This window comes from Phragmites australis, chromosome 14 (assembly GCF_958298935.1).
Source record: "Phragmites australis chromosome 14, lpPhrAust1.1, whole genome shotgun sequence".
Taxonomy (NCBI): domain Eukaryota; kingdom Viridiplantae; phylum Streptophyta; class Magnoliopsida; order Poales; family Poaceae; genus Phragmites; species Phragmites australis.
The window spans coordinates 11130950-11149319 of NC_084934.1; the positions used below are offsets into that span (position 1 = coordinate 11130950).

The 18370-nt window shown below is 40.3% G+C and overlaps 1 protein-coding gene and 1 long non-coding RNA gene across 2 annotated transcripts; both read left to right on the top strand.

Annotated features, from left to right (window-relative positions):
- The first annotated feature begins 2490 nt into the window (after positions 1-2490).
- On the top strand, positions 2491-6115 carry LOC133890231 (2-oxoglutarate-dependent dioxygenase 11-like). The gene is made up of 4 exons (XM_062330674.1): positions 2491-2769; positions 3281-3528; positions 4847-5168; positions 5870-6115. Exons 1-4 carry the CDS (start codon positions 2491-2493, stop codon positions 6113-6115), a joined length of 1095 nt encoding a protein of 364 aa, XP_062186658.1.
- A 1653-nt stretch (positions 6116-7768) lies between these two features.
- Positions 7769-8591, top strand: LOC133891691 (uncharacterized). Its single transcript, XR_009904252.1, has 3 exons — positions 7769-8134; positions 8212-8259; positions 8345-8591. It is a non-coding gene; the product is annotated as an uncharacterized LOC133891691 (long non-coding RNA).
- Positions 8592-18370: the final 9779 nt, after the last annotated feature.

Consider the following 18370-nt stretch of genomic DNA (forward strand, 5'->3'; position numbering starts at 1 on the left):
GTCGAGCTCCCTAAGTTCTACGGACCACTTGGCTAGCTATTCCCCTTACTAGTTCCCAATTTTGGAGAATGTCTCCTAGTGGAAAGATATATGCAACAGTAGTCTTATACAATTGAAAATAACATCAAAGCTTACAGGAAGTCATAAGGACATCATAGAGAAGTTTCTACACCTGAGGATAACATACCTTGGGTCCGTGCAAAACTTTACTCACGTAGTATACCAGCCATTGGACGAGCTCCCGCTTCTCGATCGTACTTCATTCAACCACGAGAACTATACTAACGGATAATGGCATAGCTACGATGTATGGGAACATATCTTCCCTGCATCAGGTGAGGTTAAAATAGGAGGATGCGAAAGATACCTCTTGAAGTCTTGGAATGTTGAATCTGCTTGCTCGGTTCATATGAAACCTTCATGATTCATTAGAAACTTGAAGAAAGGTAGTCATTTTCTTTTGCCTAATCAGGAAATAAAATGATTGAGCAATGTCATGTATTCGGTTAGTCTTTGGACTTCCTTTATTGTGCTTGGAGATCACATGTTCTCGATAACTTTTATTTTCTTGGGGTTTGCCTCGATTAGACAATAAGAATACAAGTAGCTTTCCTAAAGAAACTTCGAGACACACATCTCGAGATTTTACATCATTCGATGTTTCCTAAGGTTATTGAAGGTTTCTTGTAAATCAATGAGTAGATCATCTATGATCTTGCTCTTAACAACTATGTCATCAATGTATGCCTTGAGATCTTTTCCCATTTGATCATCAAAAGTAATCTCAACAAACCGTTGGTAAATAGCACTAGAAATGTTTAAACCAAAAGGCATATTTGCATAGCAATAAACAACAAAAGGCACGATGATGGAAGTTTTCTCCTTATCTTGCGTATACATTATAAAATCATGATAACCCAGGTATACATCTAGGAAACTAAGAATTCACATCCGGAAGTTAAGTCAACTAACTGATCAATCATCGGGAGTGGAAAAGGATCATTTGGGTAGCCTTGTTTAAGTTGGTGAAATCCACGCACATTCTCCACTTGTCATTGGTATTTTCACCATCACAGGTTTGGCCAACGACTTGAGGTAAATGACTTTTTGTATAAAGCCTGCCTTCAAGAGCTTGCTTATCTTTTCGTGAATTGCTTCTTAACGATCGCTAGAGAAATGATAGAGTTTCTACTCAACATGTTTTGATTCAGGCTGAATAGCTGGCCTATGCTCAATCACTTCCCTAGTGATTCCAGGCATATCCACGTGAAACACATATGTGTTTGTGCAGAGAAAGGTGATGAGATCAAGTTCCTATTTAAGATCCAACATGGAGTCTATCTGGACACACTTGTCGGGTCCAACACAATAGTCTTGATGTCATCATGAGGATTAGGAGTTTGCTTAGGCTTGGAGTACTTGTGTTGCTTCTGTACAGAATTAACATCATACAATGACAATTGATTAACTAGCTCAAGACTTTTCTTGTCGCACTTGAGATCCATGCGCTTATCTCCGCGCAATGTAATAACTCTTTTTGGCTCTGACAACTTCAAGCACTAGTACATGTAGTGGGCACCAGCCATGAACTTAGCCAGAGTTGGCCCACTAAGAATATTATTGTATGTCATCTCAATCCACCATGTAAAATAGAATTTTCTCTATTTGAAAATTCTCGAGCGCCCCGAAAGTGACCAGTGACCACTAGAACGGTTTTGAGTATTTTACTACTCATATTTAATATATGAACGAACCTATACTGGCAACTTTATGCTTAGGCAACAATGCGATGATTCCATAGTTTCAAATCTTAATGAGCAGGCCTTTGCGGAAGCATCCTTCAAATCCCATTAGACAACATCCCAAAACCGTTCATACAATGGGAAATCCATCTGTTCCAGCGCCTCTGTTGTGCTCCATACAAAAGTCTGCTTCTTTTGTCTCTTCTATAGTAAACTCCTTGGTTGTGCTTATCTTGCTAGTTAACTAATTTTCTTTTCCTAACAATAAAAAAAATCGGATTCAAACAAAACCTGTCGATGGAATCTGAGCTGGCCAGCTTCTCCTTTGGCTATAATGATACTGTTTTCTGTCTCTAATTAATTCGGCAATTAGCCGGCCAGCAATTTTCAGCGTCTGTCCAACAAATTCTACTAGAGGATCTGTTAGACGAGCTGATCAAGGAATCATTTGCAAGATTCTAGTAACATGGGAACTAAACGCTTCTTTGATGTTGCGTTGAAACCAACAAATTAACTTCTTTTCGTATTCGATAGGAATCATTCGCATCTTTCGTGTGGTAACATTGCAATTTAACACTTCTTCAATGTTGCATCGAAACCAACAAACTTATTTTTATAGCAAGTTGTGACACAAATAGTTTTTTGCAGCCATATATATAGTGGTTATCAAGGATCCCATGAACATATATGCAGGTAAAGTAATTCACTTGGGCGGTGTGAGAATTTTCTTGCGGGTCCTGAACTTCTGATGGAGATGGAAGAGCCAAGCGGCGGCGAAAGCAGATGGTCACGGTTGGCTCCGTCCCTCCCCGTCAGGAATGTACAGGCTCTCGCAGCATGCGCTGAAGAGCTGACAGCCGCAACTCTTGAAAGGTACATCCGGCTGGACATTCACAACGACGAAGTCCTCGACGAGCAGTCTGGCGAGGTTCCCGTGATCGACCTTGCTAGGCTCTTACACCCTGACTCCGTGGAAGAGGAGGCTGCTCGCCTCAGGTTAGCTTGCGAGGATTGGGGTTTTTTTCAGGTACGGTCAATTAAACTCACAACAAGGCGATATGATGCAACCATAACTTGTATGTTTTGACTAGAAAAGGAAGTCCCTGAATGATTTTTATTATCAATGATAAATGATACTTAAGTCAAACTTGTTGTGATATGATCGTGTATTCGTGTATGTAGAAAGGTCAAATTAGTAGTTAACACTTCACCAAGTTGCTAATGTTATCGCCCTTACATATATCGTGTCACCTCTGTTTAGAGGTTGATTTCTTCAATTTTCACCGTCTATTAATATCCTAAACTCGTAAAATGTTGTAGGCTATTGACTCAGCAGTGACTAAGACAAATCACAAACGAATTTATTACTGTTCCAACTTATATGTGCCATCTTTTGCGAGGACATATCATGCTTTTGACCTTATCAATGTCATAACTTACATTCTATCACTTATAATAAGTATGATATTTGAAAATACCCAACTATTTGATCCAACATTTTTTTATTAAGCACGGATTCAAACTTTTGCAATTGACAGCTTGTAAACCATGGAATCCAAGAGGATATCATCACAAATATAAGAAGTGACATTCAGAAGTTTTTTCATCTTCCACTCGAGATGAAGAATGCCTATTCACAGCGTCCAGGAGATATTCAAGGTTATGGCCAATCGTTTGTTGTGTCAGAGAGTCAAACACTTGACTGGGCTGACATGTTTGCCATCTTAGCTCAACCACCTCAGGCTCGTGATATGAGATACTGGCCTACTCAACCTCATACTTTCAGGTCAGCGCGTCTAGATTGGACCAAATACGTGCAAAGTTGGGACACCTAGTTTACATAATAGAAGTGGAAAATGAACACAAAATTAATCTTTATGTTTTAGACAAGTTTAATGATCAACCAGATATATTTGGTCAAGATCTATTGACAACGAGTTTCTAGAAAGGTTCGTTGACACCGTCTTTATAGTTTAGCGTGCAACTATTGCATCATGTCGGTTCTTGGAATGAGGCCTTCAGACCTGCTTCTGAACCCCTAAGCTCCTACACTATTTAATTATAGCATGATGTCAGTTATTGTAATTTTACATAATGATATTGCCTGTGTGTCTCCTTTAATATATGGCACAAAAACTAAACTAGAATATTGGACATCGATCAAAATTTTCATTTAACCGGCCACTATTTTAAATACTTTTGGGTTTACCATCGGGATCTTTTATATGGAAGGTATTTTTATTCATTCTGGAAGTTGTATATCTCCTCAATTAGACAACAGTACAAAAACTATAGAAGACCATGAATGGACATTTCATTTTTTTCCCCTTAATTTAGGAGGTAGTTTACCTTATTACTCTTTTTTTGTTTGACATTGTAGAATCTGTTCCATCAAATTACTATAGTTTGTCCATTAATATGTTCAAAATTATCAAGATTGATTCTATGAAAATTATACGACTAGATATGCCTTTAAAAAAATGTTTTCACACAAGTATAAATTGTTTACTATTTCTTGATATAAAGAAATAAAAGTAGTGGTTAAATTCGCATATAGGTGACCGTGGAAAGTAAAAAAAAAAAATGTCAAACAGAAAAGAAGGAAAGGCGTATCAAGTACTTGTTTCTTATTTCTACATTATGTCCAGCACTCTATGAAAACAACTGTGAAATTTTCTTACTTCATTTTATAAACTGATATAGTGAACACTCTCAACCAAATAATTTGAAATCTTCATCATTACAACATATACATAATTCATTAATTGTGTTTCTTATTAATGAACTAGCTAGCTAGTTCAAGCGTGGCAGTTTCAGTTTGAAACACAACAACTGTACCACAAGATTCTGATAAATAAACTTACATGTTGAATAGAAACAGAATATTATATAATGCAAAGAATTATCTATCATGGAAAATAGTATGGTCACTGACTGCCCAATGGACTGGATTAAACACGACTAGAATTCTGGTTTGAGTGAATAAGTGATGAAATGTTTGAACTACTTATCGTTACTCAATAGTCGTTGTCTTAAGAGTGCAATGCACTTCAATGCATCATTACCTCTAACACTAACAGGCATTTATTATTTTGTGATACCAGGAAATATATTGAAGACTACTCTTCTGAGTTGATGAAAGTTGCTCATTTTGTTGTAACCTTCATTGCAAAAACACTAAATGTTGATCTCGAACTGATGCGAGACAAATATGTGTCTCAAGTTTTTAGGATGAATTACTACCCTCCGTGCATGTCAATGCCTGAAAAGGTATTGGGTTTCTCGCCGCATTCCGATGCATCTTTTCTGACTCTCCTTCTAGAAGTTAACTCAGTTGCAGGCCTTCAAATTAAAAGGCACAACAAGTGGATCCCCGTGAAACCAAATCCTAAAGCGTTGTTGGTGAATGTGGGTGACTTTCTTGAGGTATCAAATCTTTCTAGACAAATTATGCTTATCATAGACACTCCCAAAATTGATACTAGCTATATGAAAAATCCATGATACACATGTATGATTATCAAAAAATGATCCATCAAGATTTTTTAAAACAAATCACAACTTAAAATATTATATTCTTTTTTGTGAGAACAAAAAGTATTGTTTTCAATATACCCTCTGAGAAATTTATGCAAGTGTACTATGCATATAGGTTGATGCATCGTGCAGAAATCACCTTAATTTTTAGGCTCACATTCTGACTGTGCCTTCTGGTTACATGATAATGGTTCTTTTTTTGTTGAATTTTATCTTGAAATGTTGTGTGTACTAGCTAGTGGTGATGAGCTAGTGATAACGCTTCCATCATCTCTTCAGGAAGCATGGCACATAAATTCGCAACATCCATTGATAGAGATAATCCTAGCAATGAGGAATTAATAGAGAATTTCCATGATAATTAACATGGGGAAGGGAGTAAAGTCTTGTGCGGTTGTATTAGTTTGATGTAACGATGAGAGTTAATAAAGTTTTCTTTTAAAAAAATAACATAGGGAAGGGTTTTGCACTTTATGTGTATATTCATCCATTCTAGTACACCCTATTTCTTTTGAGGAATGTCTATTTGTTTAGGTCAAGGACCAGCTTCATGTTCTATTTTTCTTATTACAATTATTTGATGTTTGCAGATTATGTCGAATGGAAAGTATAAGAGTATTGAGCACAGGGTTACAATAAATCCCAATCAGGAACGGTTAACTATATCTGCGTTTCACATCCCATCACTTGATGGAATAATTTCACCAGTCACGGGCAGTACAGAAGAGATGATCCTGTACAAGACAGTGGCTGTAGAAGAGTATGCAAAACTTTATATGTCAAACAAATTGGATGGAAAGAGAGCATTTGGATCATGCGAAGTTGTTCTAATATAATGGAGATGAACTCTACTCTTGTACTTCTAAAAGGTCATCGGGAACACATATTATTCATGTTCGGTGTATTAATGGTGCTTGGTTATCATCAAAACCAACCTCTAAGATTATTGTTGCATGTTGTCTAATGCTTGATTACTCGGAAACTCGGAAAAAGCCATGACTCTCGAAGGAGGATAACGTGACTTTGTGCCGGGGGGGGGGGGGGGGGGGGCGGTTGACTAAGATCACCTAAGCACCCAAGAATAAGGCAAACACAACCTCAAAAAACATCATAGGAACAGAAAGCTCAAACGAAAACAAAGGAAAATAAACCGTAACACAGCAGCTCTGAGTTGTTTGTCAACTAGCCCAGCCGAATTACCCGCACAATCACACGGCTAGATTTGAAAACACTGTTCAATTCCCTTTGTAAGGGTTATGCTCATGATTAAGAATATAGGTTCGATTTTATACAATTATAACTTGTTCAAACGAAAATGATAACTATCGTAAAAAAATATGTAGACACTATGTTTTTTTACTAGTTATAATATAACTAACATTATTGGGTTATATAAAATGAATCTTTCACTAGTTTTTTTAATAACTGACATTAATGTCTTATAACTGAAACTGTCATTAAACTTCAACTTTTTATCGGACTACACATTCAAATATGTGATTAAAGCTCATACTTAGTCTTAATTAACTGTAAATAAATCAAACTGAACAATATTATAGTTGACGTGTTCCCAAGCTTGCAGTCATGCAGCTTACAATGCCTAAACTATCAGCACCACATCTAATAGCTTCGCTAGCTGATCGATAATCCTCAACGAAAATAGCTATGCCAGCACCTCTATCCAGCATGGAATGTGCAAATTGAGGATATGTATGCTATGATTCCATCCGCATACTCAATGGGCATGTGAAAGACTAAGAGCAAGGTAGGGCAGCAGCGATATCTGCTAACATGTGAAAGACAGAATAGGGCGGTAACAGCGCGCATACCGTTGGGGGGCTCTCTCGTGAGGTTCAAGCCAGGATAATCATTAGATAACTAACAACTGCACAATCATCCCCTCTGATCTTGGCCTAAATATAAATTGACCTGTGGACCTTCTTCCCTTCCTTTTTGTGACCCCATGGGCCAGCCATGGCTGCCCTCTCGCAGAGCTGTCATCGGAGTTGCCCGGAACGACAGCCGCGCTATCGTGTTCTGATCTACTCCTCAGAGTTGAACCTGAATCTTGCCGTCAACAGCACGGTCTCCTCCCCGAATTGTTTGCATGCTTTGATATTATTTGTCTGAAATCCCTAATGAGTTCCGTTTTGCATGGCTCGGCTGGTTCTCGCCATGCATGACGTGGATAACGTGGAAGCAAGCTTCAAAGAACCCGAGCAGTATAGAAAGAAGAAATGAGAGCGGCTTGTATTTTCTTGTGCAGATACATAGGAGGATAGAGGATCGGGAGGACAGGGGCGAACCGACGGCCAGTGCTAGGGGGGCTCTAGCACAGGGTCAGCCCAGAGTACCCATGTATAGCCCCCCTCCCCGACCCCCAAAGCCCAGTGCAACTACTCGTTACTCGTCAGCCTAGTGTGTCAGTGACCGTGCGTCCATGAAACAGTGAAAGCCCAGTGCTCCTGGCCTCCTGCTCCAGACCGGTGGCGGAGTGCGGATAGTCCCCTGGCGGCGGATCCTGCTCGCCTGCTTGGCGCCTCGGCCTCCCCTGCAGCGCTCAACGGTGCTACGCAAGTAGAGGATTCTCCCCCAGTACCCCACCCACTCCTGCAACCCACATGGTACTCCCGGCCACTGCCACAGCAGCAGTGCTGGTTCCCCATCCAATTGAAACAAGTGATAACAGGATCCCCTATCTCGGTACCCCTCCACTCTTTCTCCCGACCGATTAATTTCAGCAAAGCGCGTCTGATTTCATTACGTTCGCCTGGTCTACTCACAGGCTGCCAGCCATCGCGGCCAGCAAGGCCATCATCCCAGAGGACCCGGATGACGAGTTCTCCCTCGCCAAGGTGAGTCGTGAGCGGCCAGACTATTTCATGGTTCTTGAAATCATTTCCTCTGTCATTGAATCACTCGCCCTTTGCAGGTGTCCTTTGGCGACGCGAATGAAAACTTCTTCCCTTTTATGTTTGAGGTGATTAAGTGTGCTACACTACTGCTCAAACAATACGCGGTACTTCTATGTGTGGTCATCTGATGCCTACTGCTGATTCTCACAGGTGTCCTGCATTTGTTTGTGTTCTTGTCGGATTGGTGAGCATTGAGCATTGAAGAAGGACCGAGGACCAGATTGGTGAGCACTGATCAGCCCTCGCCCCTCGTCTCCCTCTCGCGCAAATCAATTCTATTATAATTTGATAGTTTGATTACTCGGATATTTGGCAATGCTGTAGAGATCTAGAGATGGAGAGATATTTTTCAAAAGATGTCCTAAAAAGTTTAGAAACTAAAGAAAGTGGCGTTGAGCAAAAGAGAGCACGTGTTGAGCTAAATTAATATGGATGATATTGTTGTTGATCTGAGACTATGAAAGCCAATTGAAGCGTTTGATTCGATATTAGGGATGAAGATAGAAGAATATATTTGTCTATGTGTCCATGTCAACCAATTAGCCATAATTTTCTAAGGAAGGATAATGGGGGACAAATAATGGCATTTGCAAAAAGATGGTTCAAAAGATTTGATTGGTTAGAGTATAGTGTGCATAAAGATGTCGTTTATTACTTTTATTGTTATCTCTTCAAACCATTACAATTAGTGGTTGTTTCAGTTGCTAAGTATTTTAGTTTAGTGCTCGATTTCTTCAACTATGTTACTTTGATTGTGAATATTGTTAGTGCTTCTTGTAAAAGGAAAGAACAACTTCTTCAAGATCAACATGAAAAATGGTTGAGCAATTGGGAGATTCTTTCAGGAAGAGGGAAAAACCAAGAAATTAGTCTTGCAAGGTCCGGTGATACACGGTGGGGCACCCATGATAAAACATTGCCTCATCTTCAGCTAATGTGGACCTCTATATGGAGGTATTGGAGAATGTTAGTGAAGATGCAGAAAATGTAGAGAAGAGAACTCAAGCATCAGGTTTCATAGAAAAAATGGAAAACTTTGAGTTTGTTCTTATATTGCATCTTATGATCAGAGTATTGGGAAAACACAAGATTTATCACAGTGCTTGCAACAAAAAATTCAGAATATTGTTCCTTCTATAGGATTGATCAGGTCAGTGATGAAGAATATGAATGACATGAGGACATATGGTTGGGATGGGCTCTTTGAAGAAGTAAAAACCTTTTGCATTAAAAGGAATATAATTATGAAAAATATGGAAGATACTGTTGGTAATATGCCCTAGAGGCGATCGAGTTTGCGGATTGGATCTGCTAATGGGCTTTAATGTTGATTAAAGGATCATTAGGGTTTAGAGTCATAATGGACTTTAATGTTGATTAAAGGCCCATTAGCGTGCTCTATATAAGAATAGGCAGGGGCCAAGGCGCATTGAGTTTTTTCAGAAAAACAAATCTTGCCACCAAAAACCCTGGCCGCCTCCTATTCCCGAACTCCCTTCGAAACCCTAGCCGGGCGCGCGGTGCTAGCACACCGGCGCACGGCGATTCCATCCTTGTACGTGTGGATACCGTAGAGGCGCTGCTACTATTGCAGTGCTGATCTGCTCGGGACGTGCTCGGGACGAGGTTGACGATCGACTACTTGACGCGCACGACGTTGGATTGGTCTGCTCCAACTCTTCTTCCGCTGCACTGCTCGTCAAGTGATAACGATTCATGATCCCCTACTCGCATGGCTTCCTGGTTGAATGCGGTAGAGAAAATTTATTTTGTGCTAGCGTAGCCTACCCGCAACCCTTCAGTGGTATCAGAGCCATCCTGCGTAGTTTTCGATCTGGATCAGTCACATATAGAAGATATGTGATAGAAATAGATTAGATCTATTGTTTTTGATCAGTTCATATGATGGATTGATCAATGCACGGTTGGTTAGGTGAATTAGAGATCGGATAAGATGCCAGTCGATGAAACCACATAGCCAAAAAGATTAGCTTGATCTCCCACCTGGTTTTGCGTGCAACTTGCCCCTACCGGCTGGAATCACCATCGGGGCTAACTGCATGCATCGCGACATGGTCGAGAGAACAGCAGATCGAGGTCGTGTGTGCTGTCATCGTTTCTAAAAAAACCTCACGCGATGATCAATGGGATTGATCTAATGGAAATTGAGGCATTATGAATGACTCGGAATTGGCTTGATACGATCGATCCGATGAGATTTTCATAGCGATTTCATAGATGCGATCTATGTATTTCCGAGAGGCATTATGCTCCCCTCGACCCCCCGCCCGCTGACCGGCCAGCGGGACCACCGTCGCGTATACGCATAGATTGTTGTAATAACATGATCCCATCACGACATTAGAATTCGATTCTACGCTTAATTAGTTTTTGCAGAGAATGTTGTGACTGGTATGACCTTGTGATATGTGATGCATGTGTGTAATTTTTTATGGCCTGCGTGTCATGGTTAATTGCAGCCCAAGGCTGTCATGTTATTGTATAACGACCTGCGTGTCGACTTGTGATGCTTCTTCTCATGTAATTTATCTAGTGCTATTAGGTGTAATAGACTAGAACAAGATCATGGAGATTTGAAGCATGATGACCCGGAGGACAGGAACCGTGGCGATGAAGATCACCATGTGAAGGGGCCATACTATGTCACAGTTAATATGATTGCCTGTGATGTTTTTATGTTCCTGTCATACTATTCTTTCATGTTTTATATGTGGTGGATATGATTTTCATGATAGAGTAGTTTCCCTCAGAAAAATCAAGAGTAATTGATGCCCTTCCAATAGCTACACCTACAAAGGTTTTGATCATTGTGTGGTAGGTCTGCCAAAGCAGGGTGCCATCATTTATCTTAACCAGTTAGAGTGGATGTCGGACATCCACACGCACAGTATTGGTTTACTTGATAAAGCTATCAAAACGGTTTTGGGCTTTGGGGCATGGTGTTGGGCGCCGGGGCATTCGATGTCACCCAACAAACAAGAGTCACATAGGGATGTGATTAGCAAGGCGTTGCTTACCTATGTCACTAAGTTTCTAGCAGTGATGCCAAAGCTCACTAGAACTTAGTTGAATATGGATCTTGATCCTCTATATGTTGTTAGAGGGAAAACACATATAGTGGAGTATCTTTTGTTAAATTGTTTAATAGAAGATTCACATAGGCATAGTGCTGAACCTCCATTTTCTGTTGTAGATTATGGCACCGGTCGCTAGTAACACTTCCAGTTTTAATTTGCGATCGATTCTTGAAAAAGAGAAGCTTTCTGGAACAAACTTTATTGATTGGTATAGAAATCTAAGAATTGTTCTCAAACAAGAGAAAAAGGAATATGTTCTAGAGGTCCCCTATCCTGATGAACCAGCTGATAATGCTCCTGCCGCGGATCGGAGGGCTTATGAGAAGCACACCAACGATTCACTGGATGTTAGCTGCCTCATGCTTGCCTGTATGTCCTCTAAGCTTCAGAAGCAATATGAGAACAGGGATGCCCATGATATGATTGTGGGACTCCGAGGCATGTTTGAGAACCAAGCTCGGGCCGAGAGGTACAACACCTCAAAGTCCTTGTTTGCGTGTAGGTTAACAGAAGGCAGTCCAGTCAGTCCTCATGTGATCAAAATGATTGGTTACATTGAGAGCTTGGAAAAACTTGGTTTTCCCCTTAGCCCTGAGTTGGCTACGGATGTAATTCTCCAGTCGCTCCCTGGGAGCTTCGAGCTGTTCATTTTGAACTTTCATATGAACAGCATGGCTGAATTGCATGGGATGCTAAAAACTGCTAAGGAAAACATTAAGAAGAGCTCTAGTCATGTGATGATGGTTCAAAAGTATAGCAAGAAGAGAAAGCACAAGGGCAAGGCTAAAACTTCGGATGAGATCTCGAGTTCTAAGCCTAAACCTGTTGGAAAGCCCAAGGCTAGCCCTGCCGCTTCTGACACTTGCCACCACTGCCATAAGACTGGTCATTGGCGGAGGAACTGCAAATTGTACTTGGAAGAACTCAAAAAGAAGAAGGGAAGTAAGACTTCCTCTTCAGGTATAAATGTTATTGAAATTAATCTTGCTACTCGTCCTGATGATTCATGGGTATTTGATACCGGATCAATGATTCATACTTGCAAATCGTTGCAGGGACTGAAAAGGACTAGGAAGTGTGCAAGAGGCGAATTGGATGCTCGCGTCGGTAATGGTGCAAAAGTTGCTGCGTTGGCCGTTGGCGTTTACTCCTTATCGCTACCCTCAGGATTAGTTTTGGAATTAAATAATTGTTATTATATTCCTGCCTTGGGCAAAAACATTATCTCTTCTTCATGTTTGGAAGAAGATGGTTATGAATTCATAATAAAGAACAAGTGTTGTTCAATATTTTTGAATGGTATGCTCTATGGTAATTGTCCATTAGTAAATGGATTATATATATTGGATCTTGAGGATATAACTATCTATAACATTGATACAAAGAAGCCTCGGCTTAATGATTTGAATCCCACTTTTGTTTGGCATTGTCGATTAGGTCATATAAATGAGAAGCGTATGCAGAAGCTCCATAAAGATGGTCTTCTACATTCATTTGATTTTGAATCATTTGATACATGCGAGTCTTGTTTACTTGGCAAGATGACTAAGACGCCTTTCACTGATCGAAGTGAGAGGACAAATGAATTATTGGCCCTAGTACATACAGATGTATGTGGATCGATGAGTTCTACAGCTAGAGGTGGTTTTCAGTATTTCATTACTTTCACCGATGACTTTAGTAGATATGGTTACATCTACCTAATGAGGCACAAGTCTGAATCCTTTGAAAAGTTCAAGGAGTTCCAGAATGAAGTACAAAATCATATAGGCGAGACAATTAAATTTCTGCGATCAGATCGTGGAGGTGAATATTTGAGCCATGAATTTGGTGATCATCTAAGGCAATGTGGAATTGTTCCACAATTGACTCCACCGGGTACGCCACAATGGAATGGGGTGTCCGAGCAGAGGAACCGAACTTTGTTAGACATGGTCCGGTCGATGATGAGCCAATCTGATCTTCCATTGTCCTTCTGGGGATACGCTCTAGAAACTGCTGCTTTCACGTTAAATAGGGTTCCATCTAAGACTGTAAAGAGGACACCATATAAGATATGGACCAGGAAGCGTCCCGGATTGTCTTTCCTTAAGATATGGGGTTGTGAGGCTTATGTAAAACGTTTGTCGTCTGATAAGCTCACTCCCAAATCTGATAAATGCTTCTTTGTGGGGTATCCTAGGGAAACCAAAGGATATTATTTCTATAACCGGGAAGAAGGCAAAGTGTTTGTCGCCCGGAATGGTGTCTTTCTTGAGAAAGAGTTTCTCACGAAGAGAGTTAGTGGGAGCACGGTGCAACTCGAAGAAATTCGGGAACCACTTGAAAGTGTTTCAGCTCCTATTGAACCACAACTCGGTATGCAAGATGCTGCAGAACCTGTTGTCGAGACACCAGCCCCATGTCGGTCGGAAAGGTTCAGTCGTGCACCCGAGCAGTTTATGTTCCTAACCATGGGGCAGCACGACATATTATTGTTGGATAATGATGAACCTAAGACTTACTCGGAAGGAATGGTGGGATCAGACTCCGAAAAATGGCTTGGAGCCATGAGATCCGAGTTAGAATCCATGCGAGAAAACCAAGTTTGGAACTTGGTCGATCCACCTGATGGTGTGAAAACTATCGAGTGTAAATGGGTTTTTAAGAAAAAGATAAACGTTGATGGAAATGTTCACATCTATAAGGCACGATTGGTGGCAAAAGGTTTCAGGCAAATTCAAGGTGTTGATTATGATGAAACGTTTTCGCCCGTCGCAATGCTAAAGTCTATTCGGATTCTCCTAGCAATTGCTGCATATTTCGACTATGAGATATGGCAAATGGATGTCAAAACGGCTTTCCTTAATGGAAACCTAAGTGAGGATGTATACATGACACAGCCTGAAGGTTTTGTCAATCCAAAAAAATGCTGGGAAGATTTGCAAGCTGCAAAAGTCCATCTATGGACTAAAGCAATCTTCTCGGAGTTGGAATCTTCGTTTTGATGAAGTGATCAAAGGGTTTGGTTTCATCAAGAATGAAGAAGAGCCTTATTTTTACAAAAGGACTAGTGGGAGCGCACTTGTGTTTCTAGTCTTATATGTGGATGACATATTATTGATCGGAAATAATATTCCAATGCTCGATGCTGTTAAATCTTCATTGCAAAAGAGTTTTTCAATGAAAGATTTAGGAGAGGCAGCATACATATTAGGCATAAAGATCTATAGAGATAGGTCGAAAAGACTAATCGGATTAAGCCAGAGCACGTACATTGACAAGGTATTGAATCGGTTCAATATGCAGGATTCCAAGAAAGGTTTCTTGCCAATGTCACATGGCATCACTCTCAGCAAGAATCAATGTCCTAAGACATCTGATGAGCTCGAGAGGATGAGTGCGATCCTGTATGCTTCTGCTATCGGGTCAATCATATATGCTATGTTTTGTACACGCCCAGATGTTTCCTATGCTCTAAGTGTTACGAGCAGATATCAATCGAACCTAGGTGAATGTCACTGGGCTATAGTAAAGAGTATCCTCAAGTACATGAGAAGAACTAAGGATATGTTCCTAGTCTATGGAGGTGAGGAGGAGCTCGTTGTAAATGGTTACACCGATGCTAGCTTCCAAACCGACAAGGACGACTCGAGATCGCAGTCTGGTTTTGTGTTTTGCCTTAATGGAGGTGCGGTGAGTTGGAAGAGTTCCAAGCAAGAAACGGTTGCTGATTCCACGACGGAGGCCGAGTATATCGCACCTCTATTGTGACAATAGTGGTGCCATTGCACAAGCCAAGGAGCCTAGGTCGCACCAGAAGTCCAAGCATATACTTCGGCGCTATCACCTCATTCGAGAGATTATTGATAGAGGTGATGTAAAAATATGCAAGGTGCACACGGATTCGAATATTACTGATCCGTTGACGAAGCCTCTCTCACAGCCCAAGCATGAGGCACACTTGAGCTCTATGGGTATTAGATACTTGCGGGATAGACTCTAGTGCATGTGAGAGAATGTGTTCTGTCTATGCTAATGTACTTTTGGATAATTGTTATCTGGTTCCATGAATAATTATCATTTATATTGATCACCAAGTATGTGACTTGTTTGTGAAACTCTTTGTTTTTATGATGTTATTCTAAATAGTCCCTAATCTCATATCATTGTGTGGGACAATAATGATTTATAGATTAGCACATTTGACTGAATGATGATCATGTTTCACAGATCATAGATATGGAGATATCAAATCAGTAATGTGGACACATGTTAGAGAACATGATGTTGGATAGACCCACCCTGAGATACTGCTGGGATTGTTATTTTTAATGTGCCATCAGTTGTTATCTCAAATGGTGTACCTACAGAATCCTTTGACCTGAGATCATCATTGATTCCAGAATGTGTAGTAACACACTTAGGGGCTTCCAAACGCTATTCCGTAACTGGGTAGTTATAAAGGTTGCTTTCGGGTATGTTATGAAACATGTCGTGGGATGTGAGTGATCAAGATGGAATTTACCCCTCCTAAATAACGGGAGAGATATGTCTGGACCCCTCGAGGTAGTTGGATTGGAAAGTGCATGGCCATGCCAATGTGATTAAAGAGTTAATCATGGTGAATCCACTACTTGATCGAGTGAATGGTCGAGCTATCACAAGGGTGGCACGAATCTCGCCTTGAGCTTGACTGGTGTCGTGTGGTAAAGGGATTGGTGCATGAGTATATCAAGGTTCAGCCGATATGATCTTTGTGTGCATTCGGGAGTCAATATGTCCTGCTAGGTACCGCTATTGACTTGCAATTCGGAAAAGGGTTTCCGGATAGCGGCCGTTTACACATGAACCTAACGGGTCACACACTTAAGGGGATGGAATATAAAACTTGTGCTGACTCTAGTGCAAGTGGGAGATTGTTGGTAATATGCCCTAGAGGCGATCGAGTTTGCAGATTGGATCTGCTAATGGGCTTTAATGTTGATTAAAGGACCATTAGGGTTTAGAGTCATAATGGGCTTTAATGTTGATTAAAGGCCCATCAGCGTGCTCTATATAAGAATAGGCAGGGGCCAAGGCGCATTGAGTTTTTTTTCAGAAAAACAGATCTTGCCACCAAAAACCCTGGCCGCCTCCTATTCCCGAACTCCCTTCGAAACCCTAGCCGGGCGCGCGGTGCTAGCACACCGGCGCACGGCGATTCCATCCTTGTACGTGTGGATACCGTAGAGGCGCTGCTACTATTGCGGTGTTGATCTGCTCGGGACGTGCTCGGGACGAGGTTGATGATCGACTACTTGACGCGCACGACGTTGGATTGGTCTGTTCCAACTCTTCTTCCGCTGCACTGCTCATCAAGTGGTAACGATTCATGATCCCCTACTCACATGGCTTCCTGGTTGAATGCGGTAGAGAAAATTTATTTTGTGCTAGCGTAGCCTACCCGCAACCCTTCAGATACAATACAAATTTGTGGTCGTTCAAGGAGTCGTTGTGCAAAATTAGTAAGTTACTACCATCATTTCCATCATGGTATTTTCATTGTTGTGCTTGACCAAATTCTAGTTGAGTTAAACAATCGTTTTTCTGAGAGGTCAACTCAGTTATTGAGGTGTCTTGCTTGTCTTGATCCTAAGAATTCTTTTGCCAACTTTGATCAAGACAAATTAATAGAACTTGCTTAGATTTATGTTGCTAACTTTATTGAGTATGATAGAGTAGTCCTAAGGGACCAACTTGCCACATTCATTGTTGATGTGAGAGATGATGAGGATTTCTCTAGTTACAATGGTCTTGACAATCTTGCAGTGAAATTAGTTCAAAGTGATAGGCATACATGTTACCTATTAGTATATCGTCTCATTGAACTAGCCTTGATTTTGCTCATGGCAATAGCAATGGAAAGAGACTTCTCAGCTATGAATATTATCAAAACTGAGTTGAGAAATAAAATGAATGATGAGTGCATGAATGACAACATGCTATGATATATAAGCGAGACATATTTGCAGAAATTCAAGATGATGCCATATTTAAGCGTTTTCAAGCTTACAAGAATCACATGACCCAATTACCCAAACCCATTATTATAACATAGTGGTATGTTTTGTATTTTTGAATTTACCATTTATATTTTTATCAATTGTCATGCAATTATTATTTATACATGGTATTTTGCATATGCATGCATGATATTGCTGCTGATCCGGGCTACGAAGGCTAATTGAGTGAAAGAGCACATGGTATGTTTTGTATTTTTGAATTTATCATTTATATTTTTATCAATTGTCCAAGTACTTTACCTAGGTACGATACAATTTTTTATGTATTTTATCTATTTTTATTGGTGACATTGTACATTTTGTAGTATATCTTTAAATTGAGAACTGGTAAAAAAAATTGTGCTTAAGAATTAGCCCCTTGATTTGAATCCTGGGTTCACCACTAAGGAGGACGATCGGTCATGACATGCATCGTGTAAAAGTGGTAGAGGTGGGTAATTTGAAAGCAATTGTGAGGGCGAAACATCAAACGTTGAGGATTACAACTCATGTTGTCAACCATGATTAGGATCTGACAAATCGATTGTCCAGATTTTTTTTTTGTGAGAATTTCTTGATTTTTGCTTTTTTTTTTATCAAATTCTTGATTTTACGATTTTTTGTGGTGCACGCCTTGGTATAGGGTCCAACAATTCAGTGGTCCTCTGTTTTGCATTTTTGTGAAAAATTCTTGATTTTTTCTTTTTCTTAGATTTTCTTAATTTAGGGTTTTTGTGGTGCACGCCTTGAATATAGGGTCCAACAAATCGATGGTGCTTTTTTAGGAATTTCTTTATTTTTGCTTTATTTTTCTCGTATTTTTTTGATTTTTAGGATTTGTGTGGTGCACGCCTTGAATACCACTATGTTGTTTTTATATATTAGGAACAAAGAGTTTAGAGCGGCATGTTTTTTCTTCATGCCGTAGGAGGAGAGGATTGGGAGGAAGATCCGTCATGAGTTGTGCAGGTCTGTGGAAGCATAATGGCAGAAGTAGGTAATTTCGAAGTAATTATAAAGGCGAAACATCCAAGCGTTAGGATTATAACGGATGT